The following is a 21,174-nucleotide window of genomic DNA, read 5'->3' on the forward strand; positions in this document are numbered from 1 at the left end:
GGTACATGGTAGTTCACAGTTGCATGAGTCAGAAAATGGGCTGTGTATGTCTTTTTGCAGTTTAATTTGGTGAAAGAACTTGGATGGGGTGAGGGTGAGCCTTGGAATACTTCAAAAACTTGTAGCAAACTGTAAAAAGACCTATATTCTGAGTAATAAACATAGAAAATAAATACATTTTTTTTTCTTATAAGTCTATCTATATTTATTTTCTATATTTATTACTAAGAATTTATGTCTTTTTTTAATGCCCCAGATGTGATATTTTTGATATATATATATATCTATATATCTATATATCTATATATATATATATATATATAGATATATAGATATATATATATATATATATATATATATATATATATATATAGATATATATATATATATAATATTTATTTATTTATTTTTTCTTGTTCATGCATGACATTTTTATGGATTTATCTATAACATGAGTGTTTATCTAAATTTCTTGTGATTTATAGCATACTGGATGCCACATCCCAAATCTCCCGAAGAAGCTCCGCTGAGCGAAACACGTTGAGAAAGTGGTATTATTTATGCATTGTATCTCAGTGAAACAGTTGTCTCATGTTTTTTTTAAATGTTTGTAATAAAATTCATATGTGTTATCTAATACTGTTGGTAAATTGATAATTTCCAAACTATCAACATAACACCATTAAAGTCCCAAGGTTTGTTACCTCTAGTCCCTTATTGCTTTTACTTAATATTGGGATGTGGTGTTTTCTTTTTGACTCATCCCTTTCGTTTTTTGCGGCCTACAGAAATATTCTATTTATTGCCAAACTGTAAGACCCTCATAGAACAAAAGAAGGTACTACCTGTGACCATCTTTAATCCAAATTGCCTGAAACACGCGTGGGGGCAAAGACTTTAGTGCTGACGTTACACCGCTGCATGATATTGGTCAACAGTGGCTTTCTATGTGAGTTAGAGTGGTTTTTGCATTGAAATGTCAGTTTGTTTGTTTGGCATGCTATGTATGTGATCCTCATGGTGCAATAACTACTGTACTATTACCATCTTTCCTGGCTCCTGTGTGAGCTTTATTTGCTGCAACTTGGATTGGTGCTGGGAACTAGGGAGGAGAGAACTGTGGATGGAATCATAGGCTGCCCTGGATGGCATCTACTTAAGGAGGAGCTTCAGTTTCCGACACAAAAAAAAAAAAATGAGCAGCTATAAATACTGTAGCTACTGATTTTTAATAAAAGGACACTGTCCAGGGATCCAGCACTGTCCTCACCCGGCTTCCCACTGCACATATGTTTTGTGAATGGTTCTGCAGTCTTCTGGGACCTGTGATGTGTCCCAGAAGGCTGAGGGTGAACTTCTTCTTAAATTGCCACAGCGATCCTGGCAGAAGTAGGAGCGGGTACCTGTTAAAACCAGGCATCCACTCCCACCCCCCACCCCCCAAAAAAAATAAGTGCCAAAAGGTTAGGAAAGGGGGATGCAAAAAAGCCCCCTTTTAGGTGAAGTTCTGCTTTAAGATAACATGCTAAGCTTGCCTAAAATTTTATGTGAGTCTTCTTTTCAGGAGGTGGTGGCTGGTGCTTTTTTACACTGCTTCTTTACACTGAAAGTAATCTAGCATTCGTGGAATAATTATAATACATATTTTTTTTGGACTATACAGGACTTTTTTGCACTTTATTGGCACTTTTTGCATTTTTATACATATATACTTTATACTACACTTTAGGATTGACGTATTTATATTTATATTGATTTTTTTACTTTATATAGATATGTGACTCAGTGTTGCACTTTGTGTGTAATTGTTGCAATCTAATTGTGTGGCGCTGCAGGTTATTATCTTTATGTGAGCAACTTTAAGATAATTGAAAAATTGAAGGAATGTTCACTGAGCTCAGCAAACACTTGACACAATGCACAGAAAACAGTACCTGTCCAGGGCATCATCTGACTTGAACCTGTTGTGTATGGATGTCTTCTCTTCTTTGTCATTAGCCCTAGAAAATACATGTAAACAGCTCAGGATATATTATTGTAAAGCCGAGAAATCAAATAGATATGTACAGTGCATGTCTATCTTGACAGTAGATTTGTAGAGCATAGTTTGGAAATGTCCCATCAGATGTAAAAATAACTGGGTTCTTCTGTATATAAAAGTAACTGCATTGTTTAAATTAATGACACCTTTGTACACTTTTATAACTGCCCCCTTAGTACTATCCACCATCTACCCAATGCATTAATCATTGCAAACTACTATAAAAAGTATTCAATGATGGTACCTTACCCATACTTTTATCATTGTCCTCTGCTAATTCCCTCCACTGTTAGAGGGGTGTGGCTTTGCTGCACCCCTGATGCATATTACATTCTGACATTGCAAATTCCTCCTCTCAAGCAACAATCCCTACTAAAGAAACCACTCTACTGCATGTCCATATTGATGATTTTCCTTATGATGCAAAGACAGTAGTAGTACTCTTTTGCTGCCAAACTTGAAGTGGAACTAAATGTACAAAACAAAAATCACAGTCAGGCCTTTTATTGCTGAAGCAACATACAATGTCTCTTCTGCAATAAAATGCACTTACCTGCCTGTTCACAATCCTTGGATGTAGGTAAACAGAGCTGCACGTGCGCTGCTCCTTTCACATTCCTGACACAGTGCCAGTGTCCTGGGATGAATGGCTCCCATGTATGTGCGGGAGTGACATAACGCCATGCTGGGCAATCAACATGTTCGAAGACCAGCACCCAGGGGAAGCCAGGGAAAGGATGCTGGTAAAGGGAGCTTGAAACCATCAGAACATTGGGGAATAGGTTGATATTTCTGCCTTTATTTCCAATTTAATGTCACAAGCAGATTTAACTTTCCTATCCCCCTGGGCCTTATAGATGTCATTAGAGAATTAAACCTTCAATAGTTTTATGAACAAACATTTGCCCAGAAAAATAATAATTATGTCACACTGGAGTCCAACATTTAATGTTATGACATCTGAATGTTAGCAGGTAATCACGGGCTACCCCAATAGGGACTTACCTTCAATCTACACTCTGTTGGTCATAGGACCATGGCATTGTATTCTTTATATTTTGGCATGTTATTTTGCTTATGTGTCACCAAAACAATGTGACAAATGCAACTGTTTATATTGTTAAAACCTTAATAAGGAGCATTTGAATAATAAAATTAACATTGGAGGAAAGGAAAGGAAAGCTATTATGGTGTTATGTTACACATAGCAACACATAACAACTGATTAGGGGATCAGGGAATTGGTTAGGGTTTTTTATCAGTACATCTAATAGCTTTTGCAGACTGAGAATAGTTTGTATTACTTGTCCAGATTTTCCTGGGATTTGTATCTGTTTAGTATACTTTTCCCAAAGTTTTCTTCTTTCCTGAAAAACATGAGCAAATAATATTTATGCATACATTTAATATCAAACAAAATATAAAAACACTCAAATGTAAAATGGGGCATGGGAAGACTAAAAGGGTGCTAAACAATAACAAGGAGATTTGTTTATCCATATTCTGAATTCTAATATTTTTAAATCTAGAAAAAAATTATGGTTTTGATTTGAAATATTCCAGCAACAATGCTAGACAAATTGCTGAATGTTATGATAGCTGTGACTAGGAAATTAATCTCTGTCTATATTGGTGAACGTGTGAACTCTGGGGCATAGCATGAATCTGAGGCCGCGTACACACGCGGGGACTGTTCGCTCAACTTTGTCCGCTGAACAGTGTTTCGGCGGACAGTCCGCTCGTGTGTGGGCTTCAGCGGACAGTTTCAGCGGACAGTCTGACGAACAAAGTTTTTCGGAAATTCCGAAAAACTGTCCGCTGAAACTTGGTTTGAGCGGACAGTCCGCCCGTGTGTAGGCTTGTTCGTCAAACTAAGTCTCGCGCATGCTCAGAAAGAATTTACACGCCGAAGGTTGCATTGCAGTGTATAGGACGTCGTTTTCTAGTCCCGTCGTACGTGCCATTCACGTCATCGCGCACGGTTTCAGTGGACTGTTCGTTCGTCGTGTGTGGGCAAGTCCGTCCATGCTAATTTTGAGCGGACTGTCCGCTGAAACTGTTTGACGAACAAAGTTGAGCGAACAGTCCCCGCGTGTGTACGCGGCCTGATTGTGTGCATGTTCACTTTCTTACATCTTTTCCTCTTCATCTTCTGGCCGCGTTTTTATCCAGCTACTGTCCTTTAGCAAAGTTCTTCTCTTGTTTACATCTTGTATCACATTCTCTCTGCTTACAGATCCTAGGGTATTACTTTTAGCATCTGCCAGAAACACAATAAAGAAAAATATAGATCAGAGAACTTTTAGAGAAAACTTGTATAGACCTGAATAATGTCACCTATCTCATCAAGGTAGTGATGGATTAAAGAGGAAATATAATTTTTACAGTAGAGTTAAAAGATTAAAAAATATACAGTACAACTATTTTTTAAAAGGTGGGATTGGCTTGCCAAGGTAGAATAGAGCATGCACCACGGCATCTCCCACACTAACCTGGCTCTCATTAAGCTTATACAGGCTACCAATGACCCAAGATGGGTAAAAAGACCTGGCTTCAAAACTTACTCCTGCAAGGATCAACTCCCTCTTTGATTCCTCCGAGCAAAACACCTCCCTTGCCACTGAGCGCTCCAGCAAAAAGGAGATGGTCAACAAGTACTAATGTGGCATGGCTCACTGCCTCATGCTGCTGCTCCCACCAGAACCCACTACAGAAGCCCCTTCTCCACTTTCAGAGCTGGCCAAAGACAGACCTGCCATGGCTACCAAGTCGAGACAGCAAGAGATCCTCAGAGGAGGGATATTATGGGCTCCCAATCAACTGCTAATGGATTTATTCCAACTAAGTATAAACCTAAGCCGAACCTTGAAGCCAGTTCTCAAATTGCTCAGAAAACGAGACATAAATTATTGCTCAAGCTATCACTTTCAACTTTTAGCATACAGAAACTGGAAATCAGCCAGCCACATTTCACTATCTGGGTGAGCTGCCCTATCTCCTAGGGACTTTTGAACTCCCACATGTCTCATTCCCTGACTTTCCAATGAAATCTCTTCCTCCCGGTCTCCCCAAACACAAATTCTGGAAATTTTCTCCCAACAACAAATCAAGCCTAGCAAGTACAATGTAAAAAAAAAAATCCATACCTTCCTATTGGATCAGATTCAAGATGCCTCAGGTGCTGGAAGAAATTAACATCTTGCCTTGTCCAACTCCTATGCTGATCTTGTAGTGTTCCCCAAACATCCTCCTCCTTGGAACATCACACCTTCTCCTAATACCCCTATCTCAACCCTTCTTTTAAGTCAGTATCCACTTGACTTGCTTTCTGCCTAATTGACCTGAATCATAATAGTTTTTTTTTTTTTCAGCACTCTGTATAACATCCACAAAGCCCATTGCTCTGAACTATCTTTCCGTGGCCTTGTAAGGCTTCAAACTACATTTACCTAATTGTTGGGACACAATCACACATTCATTTGAAGTTTTGATACAATGGGTTTATCTTTAAGACCAGTTACCATGTAATTAACATGACCACTCCCACTCTCTAGCCCCAAATAATTTATAAATTGTACAGAAACAGGTACATTATCAATAAACAAAAAAATTTGATACCACTGCCTCTCTTACCACCACTAGGTATGGTAAGCTACAGAAATGTAAGGAACATTATTGATGACCAGTGGCCTGAGCAGATATGCAATTCTATTCTTAGGCTACCCAAAGCCCCAATAGGTTATTTGTACTTTGGTTCCTGAGTAAATTGTATGCCTATGTCTGAATACACCTGAGAGTGAATCAAAGATTATTTGCAACCTGCACAAAAATAAAGTTCATATACTGTCTTTACAAGAAACCTAATTCAATGGTAATGCCCCCCAGTCTTTCAATACAAATATCATCTTCTATGAGTACATTGCCCCAGACCTATAACTTTATCCTGTGGAGTATCCTTCCCTGTACTATTTTTGACTCTGTTAGATGTGGACAATGCAGGTTGCTATCCTTTCCTAAAATGATCTCTTTACAACACTAACTACACAAAACAAAACAGCAAGATGGCTCTCAAAGGCAGGGAGGCACCAGGACTTTCAGGGATGTAGAGTTGTCACTCAGGTGAACACATGCACAATGTTAGGATAAAAAAAAAAATTGTGCTACAAATAGTTTAAAAAACAGAATTTGAATATAAAAACATCCAAAATGTATACAAATGTAAATTTGTCACAGCGGTTACAACTTTGAAGTTTGTCATATGCACGAATAAGTGTGCTCAACAACTTTATCAACAAGATATATGTATGGACCTCCAAATATGCAGGTTTTTCCTGCCTACTCTGCCAGGTGTGCAGTATAGTGTCTATCCGACTTGACCCTGGTTCTAACCAGGGGTCAAGCAGCTGCTTCATGGTCCTCTTCTTCATGCATATTGGGAGGTCCATACATACTGTACATCTTGTTGATAAAGTTGGTGAGCACACTTATTCATGTATATGCTATAATGTAATGTATTCTGCAATGTCACAACATTTCTGAGTGTATTATAATATTTCTTTTGATATTTGATAATTCTCTAGATGCATATAAAAATTAATTGAAGAAGCAGAAATACTCTGCGAAACGTGTTGGAATATATGCATAACGTGAAGTTGAAACTACCTTCATGACAAACTTCAAAGTTGTAACATTGAGCTGCTGTGACAAATATATCTTTGTATACTTTTTGGAATGTTTTTATTTTCAAATTCTTTTTTTAAACTATTTGCACAATAAAAGGCATTTTTTATCCTATCATTGTGTATGTCCTCACCTCAGTGACAACGCTACATCCCTTAAAGTCCTGCTGCCTTTCTGCCTTTGAGAGGCGTGTTGCTGTTTTGTTTCAGTTTACTATATTATATAGGATGTGGATGTGGATAGTTGTCCCTGGAACTGGCTAGTATTCGATTTATAGATAAACATTCCCTCGATTTATAGATAAACACTGTTAATGTCTATTTTGCCCACCATCTATCCAGACCTCTTAAATGAATCTCCAATAGCCCAGATACTCTGTTCTGACTCAACTTTTTACTCAGTGACTCTGTGCAGCTATAGGACATCTCTGAAGCCGTGTACACACACTCCGAATTATGGTTGGAAAAAGCTCTGGTGGTTTTCCCAACGGAATTCCGATGGCATTTCGCTCAAGCTGTCGTGAATACACACGGTCACACCAAATTCCGACCATCAAGAACATGGTGACGTACAACACGTACGTCGGGACTAGAAAAAGGAAGTTCAATAGCCAGTAGCCAATAGCTTCCGCCTCGTAGTTGAATCTGAGCATGAGTTTTTGCATGTCAGAATTGCATACACACGATTGGAATTTCAGATTTTTCCATCGGGAAAATTGAGAACCTGCTCTCAATCTTTTAAAATTCTAATGGAGCATACACATGGTTGCATTTTCTGACGAAAATGTCTCAACGGTCTTTTGCTGGCCGAAATTTCGACAGTGTGTACATGGCATCAAACTATCACTTAGTTTACAGCAACTCAAACTAATCATCAAAACATCACATCAAACTATCACCTAGTTTGCGGTAACTCAAACTAATCATCAAAGCATCACATCAAACTATCACATAGTTTGCCGTAACTTAAACTAATCATCAAAACATCATCAAAACATCACTCAAAACATCCTCTTCCATTCAATAGAAAGCATCCAATTGCATTCCCAAGAGGATATTCATATTTAATGGAGCCCATTTTACAGAGAGGCTTCAAGCCAAATAGCATCACTATACTAAGGGATTTCAATCCTCCAATCTAGTCACAAATTAAAACTCTTGCAAAGCACGCTTTTCAAAGTTTTAAACACTAGATCCCAACTTTGTCAGTTGACCATCGTTTCATGCATGCTCAAGACAGTGAATTCAGCAACAAATGTGGTTGCCTGCTCATGCGTAAATTACACACAATATCCGTGACCAGCTACATTCCCTCAATTCTTACTCAAATGCACTTGTGTAGAAACCCAGAAAGATTTTTCAAGTCTTCAAATAATTCTACACTAACCTCTACAACATACAAACTAAATACTCTGACCTTTTCTCTGAAATGCTCAAGCAGAACATTGACTCCTACATACATGCCACAGGCCATCCTGCATTACCTCCTGATGTTAGTGACAACCTGTACCTATTTACCTCAGAAGAACTCCTTCATACTGTCACCGACCTACCCAAGCAAATGCCCAGGCCCAGGTGGCCTCCTGGCCAGATTCTACCAAACTCTTAAGGAGACATTAACTGAGATTTCTTAAAGGTTTCACCCACCATTATGCTCATTCCCAAACCCAGAAAAAAAACAACTGCAGCAATTACAGACCTATTTCTCTAATGAATATGGATGCTAAAATATTTGTCAAGGTGACTGTCATCCAAAATCAGCCCTTCCTGCCTAGAAAATCAATTGATCAAGCAAAGAGCTCACACCCACTCCGAGTCAATCAGTCTTTTATGTTCCATGGGAGAGGCCAAGAAAGCATTAAACCAGGTTAGATGGCCCTTTCTAGAAACCACATTGCAACAAATTAGCATAGGGAACTCTCTCTTTAAAACGATCAAGGGCCGATATAACAAACCAACAGCCAGGATTAAGTTGCATGGCACCCTTTTCAAACCCTTTGATATCGATAATGGCACACAGAAGGGTTAATGAATCCATCAAGGACCTATATGTTGTTGGTTCTGTTTGTCTATAACCTGTTGATGCTTATCACAAAACCACTCACTAGCCTCCACAATGTCCTACAGGAATTCAAACTGCAACGTGTATTTGGAAACCTTAGTAGCTTTAAAGTGAATACATCTAAATCAGTACTGCTGAATGTCATGTTCTCTAGATCCACCTTACTTCACCTACGAAGAAACTACCCCTTTGTATGGAAAATTGATTTAACAACTTATTTAAGCATACACGTTCCTTGCAACCTATACTTCCTCTACAGCCACAATAATAATAATAATACTCTTAAGTGAAATAGCCCAGGACCTCTCTACATTGAAAGACTGGAAACTATCTTGGTTTGGCAATATTAACATCTTAAAAATGGATGTTCTGCCCTATCTTCTCAAAATCTTTACTTCAAACCCAAATTTCCCACCCAAATCCTGGTTCACTCACCTTTGCAACGTGGCTTCTGGTTTCATACGGTGTAATAAAATATCTAGACCGAAATATGCCATATATCACGAAACCCAAGCATGGAGAGGGGGTTTGGTTACATAGTTACATAGTTAGTAAGGTTGAATAAAGACACTAGTCTATCCAGTTCAACCTGAGCGAGTGTCTACAATTGTGCCTATCCCTGTACATTGCACACTCACATTGGTCCCTACCCTCAAGGAGCCCACAATCCAAAGTCCCCATTCATATACTAGGGCCAATTTTGGACAGAAGCCAATTAACCTATCTGCATGTCTTTGGACATGCATGTCTTTGGTTCTCAGATTACTAGCTACACATAAACCTACCATTAAAATTATAGACTGATCATTTCTTTGTCAGTGGGCAAAAGTACAAAATCAGCAGGGTATCACAAGGTAGTTCTCACCAAATATATTTCTAATTGGTTCCACCACCACTCTAATAAAAGAACAATCCATTTATAGTGTGATCTCAGCCACTTAGCTCTGGGATCCCTCTCATGCCCCCCTACCCCACTCCCAATGACCACATCACACCTTCCAACCTTCTCCTTATTGCCTTTCCCCTAAAACAATATGGGAGATGTGATTCCATGGGCCAGGCTCCTTCACTGTACAATACAACCTTTGGCACTGGTATAACTGCACTGAATGTTATGGAACTCCCTAGAGACTCTTGGCCCCAAATCTACCACATTCTATCTATGCAAACAATGATGTCTGCAGAAATGCTCATCATGGGAACAATTACCCCATCCACTAATTGGCATATATCTACACAGCTTACCAAATGTCTTCAAGAGTCACCTTCAAGAGACATTTAAGTTCCCTTGAAAATACACTGTTAGAGACATTGCTGAACACTGTTGGAGTAGACTTTCTACTGTGTCTAAATAGAAACAGTACCTAGGGGAGACTTGCTCTGATGATGACTGGAGAAATGCTATGTACTTATCAATAAACTGTCAATGTCTGCATACTTTCAGGTAAAAAGTTACAAAATAATATCCCTATGGTACCATACTCCCCTAGTGTTAACCCTTATCTACTAATCGACTTCAGGGTTTTGTTGGAAATGCCCTAAGGAACCATGTAATTATCTCCACATTTGGTGGGCAAGCCATTGACTATCTTCCTTTTTGAGTAACGCCTTCTCCACCTATAATAGCATGTGCATATCTAACACTCCAGCTTCCACCCAGGTGGCTGTTCTGTTAATGAAACCTGGGTTTCGTGATTAAAATCAAGGAAGGCATTTTGAGACACTGCCTATAAGCAGCCAGGGTTGCAGTGTCCAGGCACCAAAAAGTCCACCCATTCACCCAACCTTGTGAAATGGGCACAGATCCCAAATGGCATGACTATGGAGACCCAGGTGGCATCTAACACTTCATTCACACTGCATGCCCATGCTGCTCACTGCAGGTGTCCTGTGTGTCCTGGTTCACTGTTTCAGGTCTGATTTCAGCTGAAACTTTGGGCTGAATTCGGACCTGAAATGGACCAAAAGGCGCACAGGGCTCCTGTGAAAATTCACACTGGAGCCACATTGGAGATATGTGAAGTGGCTCCATAGAGATCCAGTCACAATCTCCTGCTATTGTGAATTAGATGTGGGGATCCCACATCCAATTCGCAATAGTGTGAACCTGGCCTTACTGGAGGCTGTCAAGCTTGCAAAATTTAAGGAGATGTGCCTTATCTACATCTGTTTACCATCTAGGTTTAACTGAATGTAACTCTTTTTTTAGACACATTGTAAAGAGAAAACAACTGACAACAGCTTCAATCTACAAACTCTGGGAGCAGTATATCAGGATTTTTGTTATGTTGCATCCAATAAGAATGGAACTTTCATTCTCTCTCTATTTTACAGCACAGCTTTGAATACAATAGTTGGATAGAGGGCAACACAGCCATTTGTTATCTGAGTCACTATGATAAACGAATCCTCAATCTGACATTCACAGTGATACCTCACATATGTGGTGTGACCACTGTTTATGGACCGACGTATACATTTGCATTAGTGCGCAAGCATGGGGGTGCTTTAAAATTTATATTTTTATTGTTATGCTGTTCCTTTAAATCTTTGTTTGATCACTTTTATTGTTATCACAAGGAATGTAAATATTCCTTTTGTTAGCAATAGGCAGTAACAGGTACTCTTTACTGAGAGATCTGGGGTCTATTAGATTATAAAAACAATCCAGCGGGTAATTAGCTGGTTTGCTTGTACAAGAAAGCTGACCATTGGCTGGCTAAGAAAAAACAATACCTGCAGCTGCAGGCATCATCTCGGTATAATGTCTCATTCCCACAGGCGTTTAAAAAAATGAGCTGTAAAGCTAGTACCAACGCCAGGAAGAAAGAGGCAATAAAACCGCTCGTTTTGCATTGGCATCAATGCGCGTTTAGCCATCTTAGCTTTCAGCCGCCTTTTTATGTCTCTATTCAAAATAAATGGTTCCCTATGGGAGCCCATTGATTTGAACAGAAGTCGCGCCAGAAGTCAGATCAAGATGATCCGACTCGTGGTGCGACTTGTGTGCTGAGAATCTTGATGGGGAACCGCGTCAAAATTTTGTGTGAGGTTCCCCTAAGATCCACACCAGACCCTTATCCAGGCACGTAGCCCAGCAAGTCAGGAAAGGGGGGAAAAGCAAGCGCCCCCCTCCTGCTGGACCATACCAGGCCACATGCCCTCAACATGGGGGGGTTGGTGCTATGGGGAGAGGGGGCCCCTGCGCCCCCCCACCCCAAAGGACCTTGTCCCCATGTTGATGAGGACAAGGGCCTCTTCCCGTCAACCCTTGCCCAGTGGCATGATGGGGTGATGACGCCATGAGGGCCGTGGCCTCTAACTTACATCACCGGGTGGCCCCGCCCCATGCCAATATAAGTCATTGTACACGGCGGACCCAGCATTGCACCGGGAGATCGCGTTGAGTCAACATCGGAATAAGAACAGAGGGAGAAGATGTGGTGGCTTTATTTTTCTTTTTTTCTTTTTTCTTTTGTTTTGTTTTTTCTTTATTATCACTAGGGACCAAGTCAGAAAGTCTGCTGTTTTTCAACTTCCTTTAACAGACCAAGAGGTCTATGAATGTGGCAGTTAGAAGGTTAGGACAAACCATTTAACACTGACAGGGGTGATTACAATAGTCAGATTTTAATCATTTATGCAAAACCTTTATCCCACAAAGGGAAAAAAACTCTTGCTGTAACTGCTTAAAAAGTTATAGCTGGAGTTTTGCTTTAATTTGTCAGTCATGTCCATAATCTCCACTGTGGGGACACTCCTATTTTAGTGTTAGGACCACAGATACCAGGGTGCCGTGTCGTGGCTCTGTGGCTGACACGCGCGTTTGCAAATGCGTGTGGACTAAACCTCTGTTTTTAACGCATACTGTTAGACAGGTCAATTTGGTTGTCTGCGAGCTGGTGGTAAGTAGGCTTTGGTTTTTTCCTGGTCATTCCCCATTTTTTGATGTTACATGTCCATCTAAATCTGCTAGTGCATCTAAAGCCAGCCATACATGGAGCGCATTATTTTCCTGCAACCTGAAAGAAATTTGCTTGATTCCCCCATTAACACAGAAGGGGTTATTTACTAAAGGCAAATCCACTTTGCACTGCAAGCGCACTTGAAAGTGCAGTCACTCTAAATCTAAGGGGTAGATCTGAAATGAGTGGAAGCTCTGCTGATTTTATCATCCAATCATGTGCAAGCTAAAATGCTGTTTTTTATTTTCCTTGCATGTCCCCCTCGGATCTACAGCGACTTTACTTCCAAGTGCACTTTCAGTGCAAAGTGGATTTTCCTTTAGTAAATAACCTCCAGAGAGTGTTGATGCGGAATCCCTCCTGCTGGCCATTGTCTTCTTCCAGCGGGGGGGGGGGGGCAGGGGAAGCCACCCCTTCCTGGAGAAGACAGCGATTATTGCTAGTGGCTATAGCAGCCACTATTGCTGGCAGCTAAGCGTGGGACCAGACCGCAGTGGCTTTAGAGAAGGTATGTATAGCGATTTTGTTATTCTTTACAGGGCTAGATAGGTTAGTATAAGTTTGTGGATGCCTGTAGATTTCGAGATTTTAGTATTAGGGTGAACTTCCACTTTAAGGATTGGTAAGCTGCAATACCATATATCATGTTTTAGTTTTTTGGCTTAATACCGCTTTAATTGCTCTTGGGTTAAGGCATACCTTGAATTTGTGGTACAATGGTATTACATACGTTTTGTGAAAGATTAACTAAAAGAATTGATTGTGCTCAATTAATGTATCATTTAGTCATTACCGCTTCCAAATTTGTTAAAGGTGAAAGTAGACATCTTGCTGAACAGCTTCTTTATATCTGGTAAAAAAGAAAAACAAAACAAAAAATATATTAACATTTTTATAAATGAATAGTTTATGATTTAACTTATGATACCTGCATCCTACATATGCTGCCTACATTGTTTGTTTCCTACGATCATGTTATTTACTGGTTTTGCTAACCATTTTAAAATGTAAATAAAAATTACAAAGACAAATATTCCAACTCCACTTTTGTACCTCAACACAAAATAAACGTAACCACCCGCCCAAAAAAAAAAAAAATGTTATTTCATGGTCCATTTTAAGTTGATGACACACAAGACAAATAGTGATGAGAGCCACAGCTCTCTGCCTCAACTACAAAGGGTTTGATTCCATAGGAACAAACAGGCAGCCTCTTAGCGATTCTGCCGCTGGCAATTTTGACAAATTCTCAGTACAGGCGGTCCCCGGGTTACAAACATCCAACATACATATGATTCATACTTACAAACGGAGGGAGACAACAGCAAGTGAGAGGAAATCTACCCCTAGGAAGGGAAATTCACTACTGTTTTGCCCTATACACATGATCAGAAATTCTGCCAGCAAAAGTCAGATGTGAGCTTTTGGTCAGAAATTCCAACCATGTGTATGCTCCATCGGACTTTTGTTGGCAGAATTCCAGCCAGGGAAAGATTGAGAGCAGGTTTTCTATTTTACGGTCGTTCCTATCCAAAAATGCGTTTGTATGCAATTCAGATGCGCAAAAAATCACGCATGCTCGGAAACAATTCGACACGTGCTCGTAAGCATTGCACTTCATTTTCTTGGCTCGGCGTAGTGTTGTACATAATCAAATTCTTGGCGATTGAAAGTTCAGAGAACTTTTGTGTGAGTGTGTGTATGCAAGGCAAGCTTGAGCGGAATTCCATCAGCAAAACCATCCAAGTTTTTTCACTAATCCTTGTTTCCACGACAGCGCAGAATTTTCAAAATCCAAATGTCACAGGGATAGAAAGTGAGGTAAAATCTTCTGAACAGGGGCACAGACAACCAAACAAACGTTACAGGGGTATTAAAGTGTTATTAAACCCACAACAGTAAAATCAGTCTGTATATGCAGCATAGTATGCTTGTTATACTCACTGTGGAACTTAAGGGGTTAATCCTCTGCATTGTGCAAAAAGTCTGTTTTATCCTGTATGCACAGATCCTTCCTTCCTGCACTGTCTATCTGGGGAAGGCCAGCTAACACAGGCAGGGTATCCGACCTGCACAGGCTCTTATGCTGGAGAGAACAATTACTTATTCTCAGAGATAGCGAGGTCACATGATATTGGCATCACACATGTGGACGTGCCGTGTATACAGGCTATAGTGAAAATCTCCTCCTACCTGAACTCTCAGCACTGGAGAAACTGTGCAAGGGGCGTGGTCAAGCTGGCGACCCGAGCGGACGTGTTTGAGCAGAGCTCCACTCCTGCCTGTATAATTTATCTGAATACTACAGAATCTACTATTCAATTTTACCTTGCCCAGCACTGGATGACACCCAGGCATGAGAAGAGGTAAATCCAGCTCCGGGAAGAAAGGCGGACACATTCCCAAGGCGTCCCCACAGCAAAAACTATATAACCCGGTAGGCCCGGCAGGCCGCACGCACATGACGTCTCAAACCACCCCCACTGACCCGGGGGCAGAAGAAGATAGTTTCCAGGCTCTTATGCTAGCCATTGCCAGCTGTCAAAACACCCTGACGGCAAAAATCGACACCCTACAAATGGATTTTGGGTCACTGCACAGGGACATGGACAAGATGCGGGACCACATGACTGAATCGGAGTGGCACGTGGGTGACTCGGAGGACTCTGTACGAGATGACCATGCCTCCATACACACTCTACAGATGAAGGTGAAGGCCCTTGAGTCGCGGCAGAAGACAGCGAAAACCGCAGTCGCAGAAACAACCTGCGGATGATAGGCTTGCCAGAGGGCACTGAAGGCCAGGATCCTATGGCTCCTATAAGAATCATTTCCTGGAATGTCCGGAGTCTAAATGATAGGATCAAGAGGTCCCTGGTAATGGCATACTTGAAGTAGCACACACCCCACATCTGGAGAAACAGTGTAGTTTATCATGTGACTGTTGTATACAGATCATCCAAAAAGGTATATAGTGGCAGTATTTTAATGTAAAAAGTTGATTTATAACCTGTAGGCACTCTGTGGGGGGGGGGGGGGGGGGGGCTGGGGGATGAACTATTTTCATATTAATGGGTTTAGTAACACTTTAACCCTTCCCTATGTGATCAAATAAAATGTGAAAAAAATAAATATTGGCGGTCACTTAACAAATGTTCCTGTTCCAACTTAGATACAAATTTAACTTAAGAACAAACCTACAGACCCTATCTTGTTTGTAACCCGGGACTATCTGTAAGAGGAACACTAGTGGCAGAGTCACCTGTGTGTCATTAGCCTTACATTTTCATAATTCTATATATCTTAGATTTCTAGGCCAATGGTAATCATAGTAAAAATGCCTCTGTCCACTCTCTACCCTGAACAGCTGTACTTGTGCCTTTTCTAGTTACAATGCAGTAAATCGTATTTATCCAAAGTTCAATATAGATAAGTTCAAGTATGTAAGATTTTCCATGTGCATAACTCTGGATTAAATCCAACAAATCAAGGTATGATATAAAACTATGCCATGGAAAGTGTAACCCTCAGTATTACATTTGTTTTAACTAATCGATCTTTCCAGATAGTTAAGACATTTACTTAGATCATAAATCATAGTAGTGTAAAAGATAAGGTGACTAAGGTACCACACCTCATTAAAATATGTAGAGACACACCGTGAAACTGGCGGGTTCTTTAGTTGTACTGCATCTTGCCAAATAATTCTCTGACCCGATCCTATCAAGTGACAAAGAGAAATGTGGGCAGGGCTGCAGCCTTGCCCTTGTCCTACCTGCTCTTTTTAGTATATGAGTAATCTCTGCAGTACTGGCTAATTAACATGGGATGTATGAAGTGATACCATCTGCTATACATGCACAATGTATTTGGTATGGTTCCACAGAGATTTTTGTAATTTGTACTATGTATAATTCTTATACAATGTTAAAGCGGCAAAATGATTTGAGGACATCTGCGACACAGCTGGTGCAACATTTAACTGTTTTACACATACGATTTTAACAATAATAATAATAAATGTAAAATGAATACTATGTTAATATGTATTTTTCTAGCTTTGGCTATACTAAAGAACGGCAACAACCCCTGTCAGTTTTTTATTTTTGTCAGCATTCCTGCTGGAGAGCTTCATCCTCTCTTTTTGTGATGTTGTCATCTGGGCGGAAAGTGATACTAAATCCATAATTTGTCACCAGAACAAAAGATGAATGAGAATCATTCAATGAAGCAATAATGGGGCAAGGTCCTTTAGTATTCAAAGTGAAAAGGCCAAAGTGCACACCCCCCACCCACCCATGAACTGTACACTACTTCAGCAGCTTAAAGCCTAGTACACACAGGCCGAATGATGGGTGGCATTAGCCGGTTCAATAGAAACTGACTGACATTCGGCCTGTGTGTACTGTAGTCCCTGCAACAGAAGCCGGTGTTCTATCGAGAAATGCCCTCCATTGAATAATTTTCCCAATGGATCTGTGCATGTGCAGTACCAAATGACACTGCAGCTGATATGTTGACTAGCTGGTGTGACGTCAACACAGTGTATGAGCAGATCGTCAGAGGCATTTTTCGTTCGGCCAGCTTTTGTCAAAGGGGCGTGACCAAAAAAGGTCCGCTGATTGGCTCCCTATCAGCGCTCTTATCCAATGACTGAGACTGTTCTCGTAAAACCATCTAAAGTGAGATTTCTTCTCATTATGGAAAGATTTCCACTCACCTCCATTTTTTGTCTGGGACAGGATTTAAAGGATAGTCTCTCCAATGTCTGCTTGGGGAAGTCAGCCTTTCAGGTGAGATGACAGTTCTCACATCTTATTTTTCCACTACAGAGAAAACCCTGTATACAGTCACATTATGGTCACTGTACAGACTACAGAGGCTTATTCTCACCAATCCATCATCCCTGTTAGGCCTCTTTCACATGGGCGACTGAGTCCATACAAAGCAAATTCCAGAGTCGCTCTTCCATCCTAAATTAAAGTTCGATGAGCTGAAACCCTTGTCCTTATAACTTCTTGTGGACTGAACTGAAAACTCAGACAATGTTATCAGCTATCTACTGTGAGCTACAAAGAAACTTTCCTATATGTAATGTGTTTAAAGAGGTGGGAATTTGTAGTCCAAAAAAGGCCAGCAGCCTAGGGTGAGAGAAATGATAGCTAAAGTACAGCATACCTCCCAACTTTCTTGGAATGAATAACACGCCCCATTAAAAAAGTGCATTTTTTCCCCCCCGACTATTACATTTATACTGGCTTTTGGACATTTACAAATGCAGTAATTTAGAAATTGGATGAAAGGTTTAGCACTTTAAAACACTTTTTGATAGATAATTAGTGCATTTTATATACAACTATATAGATCAGACCAAAATAAGGGACAAATGAGGAGGAAAGAGAGACAGAGGGACTTTGTTTCAAATCAGGAACGGTCCCTCAAAATCAGGGACAGTTGGGAGCTATGCAGTGCAGTGAGTGATCAATGGGGGTTATTTACTAAAGGAAAATTCACTTTGAACTGCAAGTGCACTTGAAAGTAAAGTCACTGTGGATCCAAGGGGGACATGCAACGAAAATTAAAAAACAGCATTTTAGCTTGCACATGTTTGGATGATAAAATCAGCAGAGCTTCCCCTCATTTCAGATCTACCCCTCAGATTTAGAGTGACTGCACTTCCAAGTGCACTTGCAGTGCAAAGTGGATTTGCCTTTCGTAAATAACCCCCAATGTCATCTCAGAACAAGAAGTATATTACTGGCAGGATCACCAGGTGAAAATAAAAATAAGGGTCTTTAAAAATAAAAAGAATGAAGTTGCAAGACAAGTGATTTTTGTATTTGGGTTTAAGTACAATTTAAAGCGGGGTTCCAGGCATTTTTACACTAATATATGGCCAGATTTAGGCAGTAATGTAGCTATTACAGCACAGACTGACTTTGCTATAATAGTTAGGAATTTCTTTCTTTATTTACTATTGGTGTTCTTCAATGCTTTACAGGTAACATATCCCATTATCATGCGTGCCTTCTTTCTAGGACCTGGCATTGTAAACACAAACAGGAAGACACCCACATAAACATGAAAAGTAAATTTGAACGTCAGCACTTTGATTTTATAATAAATCTTGGAATAAATATGGTTGGAGGGCAGCAATGCTAAGCACTCTGCTCACCATGCTGCGGTCATAGTATGATATGGTAAAATAACCTACAAGAAAATTATAATCTCAAACCATGCGGAGCTTATTACTAATGTCCAGATAAAGGAACACCTGGGTAGCAGTGATCATAACATGATTTCCTTTGATGTTAGCGCTAAACAAGAAATACATACGGGTAAGATAAAAACACTTAACTTCAAGAGAGCTAATTTTCCAAGGATGAGGGCTACTCTCCAGGACTTAGACTGGGAGAGAATATTCGCTTCAATGGGCACAGAACAGAAATGGGAATTCTTCAAAAACACTGTTGGGGACCTCACTGCAAAGTATATTCCCATGGGCAATAAGTTTAAAAGGCTAAAAACAAAACCTATGTGGCTCATGGCCAAAGTTAAAAAAGCTATAAACTGTAAGAGAAGAGCTTTTAAAAAATATAAAAATGAAGGATCACTAGTGTCATTTAAATGTTACAAAGAAATTAACAGAATATGTAAAAAGGAAATCAAGGATGCAAAAATTCAAAACGAACGACAGATTGCAAAAGATAGTAGGATAAACCCCAAAAAATTCTTCAAATATATTAATAGTAAAAAGGTCAATTCTGAGCATGTAGGCCCTTTACAAAACAATCTAGAGTTGGTGACTGGGGACAAAGAGAAGGCTAATTTATTAAACACTTTCTTCAGCTCTGTGTACACAAAAGAGCATGGGGGAGCGCATGTCCATAATGGGGGTGATAGTGACACAGCCCCAAATGATCCACAATGGCTCAAAAGTGATATGGTCCAGAAATACTTAGACAGAATAAAGGTGGATAAAGCACCTGGCCCTGATGGCATCCACCCACGGATCCTAAAATAATTGAGCTCTGTAATTTCAGAGCCATTGTATCTAATTTTTAGGGACTCATTAATGACGGGAATAGTCCCACTGGATTGGCGCAGGGCGAACGTGGTGCCTATATTTAAAAAGGGATCAAAGTCTTTACCAAGTAACTATAGACCTGTTAGCTTAACTTCTATAGCTGGGAAGATACTGGAGCGTTTAATAAAAGACCACATCGACGAGTTCTTGCTGAACAAAAACACTTTAAGCAACAGACAACATGGATTCATGAAAGACAGAAGTTGTCAGACAAATCTGATTTCTTTTTATGAGGAGGTAAGTAAAACCTTGGACAGAGGGGTGGCGGTGGACGTGGTATACTTGGATTTTGCAAAAGCATTCGATACAGTTCCCCACACACGGCTCATGTGTAAGGTAAAGTCTACAGGTTTGGAAATATCAGTTTGTAAATGGATAGAAAATTGGCTAGAAGACAGAATTCAGAGAGTAGTGGTTAATGACTCTTACTCTGAATGGTCTAAGGTTATCAGTGGTGTACCCCAAGGTTCAGTGTTGGGACCCTTACTTTTTAACATCTTTATAAATGATATTGGGTCTGGGATCAAAAGTAATATTTCTGTCTTTGCAGATGACACCAAGATATGCAGTGGAATAACGTCCTTACAGGATGTCTCCAATCTACAAGCCGACCTCAATACACTGTCTAATTGGGCAACTATGTGGCAGATGAGGTTTAATGTTGATAAATGTAAAGTTATGCACTTGGGGCCTAAGAATATGCATGCATCATACACGCTAGGGGGGAGTACAACTGGGGGAATCCATAGTGGAGAAGGATCTGGGGGTTTTGGTAGACCATAAGCTCAATAACAACATGCAATGCCAAGCTGCTGTTTACAAAGCAAGCAAAGTCCTTTCTTGTATTAAGAGAGGTATGGACTCCAGAGAAAGAGATATAATTTTGCCCCTGTTCAAATCATTAGTAAGACCTCACCTGGAATATGCCGTTCAGTTTTGGGCACCAGTTCTCAAAAAGGATATCGGGGAACTGGAGAAAGTGCAGAGAAGGGCAACCAAACTGATAAGAGGCATGGAGGAACTCAGCTATGAGGAGAGATTAGAGGAACTAAATTTATTCACTCTTGAGAAGAGGAGATTAAGGGGGGATATGATCAACATGTTCAAATACATTAGGGGTCCATATAGTGAACTTGGTGTTGAGTTGTTCTCTGTACGGTCAACCCAGAGGACACGGGGGCACTCTTTACGTCTAGAGGAAAAGAGATTTCATCTTCAAGTACGGAAAGGTTTCTTCACAGTTAGAGCTGTGAAAATGTGGAATAGACTCCCTGCAGAGGTGGTTCTGGCCAGTTCAGTAGATTGCTTTAAGAAAGGCCTGGATACTTTCCTGATGGTAC

The 21,174-nt window shown here is 40.2% G+C and overlaps 1 protein-coding gene across 8 annotated transcripts in view; it reads right to left on the reverse strand.

Annotated features, from left to right (window-relative positions):
- SCEL (sciellin) overlaps positions 1-21,174 on the reverse strand; it is a 124,349-nt gene that overhangs the window by 77,600 nt on the left and 25,575 nt on the right. For all 8 annotated transcript variants that reach the window (XM_077483071.1, XM_077483073.1, XM_077483070.1 and 5 more), the window contains exons 2-5: positions 13,541-13,597; positions 4,175-4,301; positions 3,346-3,408; positions 1,935-2,000 (exon numbers count right to left, since the gene is read on the reverse strand). In XM_077483071.1, the coding sequence (XP_077339197.1) occupies positions 1,935-2,000; positions 3,346-3,408; positions 4,175-4,301; positions 13,541-13,574 (290 nt within the window). In that variant the 5' untranslated portion in view covers positions 13,575-13,597. The remainder of the gene's footprint in view (positions 1-1,934; positions 2,001-3,345; positions 3,409-4,174; positions 4,302-13,540; positions 13,598-21,174) is intronic.

Source organism: Lithobates pipiens, unplaced genomic scaffold (assembly GCF_037356315.1).
Source record: "Lithobates pipiens isolate NorthernLeopardFrog02 unplaced genomic scaffold, aLitPip1_a1.2 Scaffold_16, whole genome shotgun sequence".
Classification (NCBI taxonomy): Eukaryota; Metazoa; Chordata; class Amphibia; order Anura; family Ranidae; genus Lithobates; species Lithobates pipiens.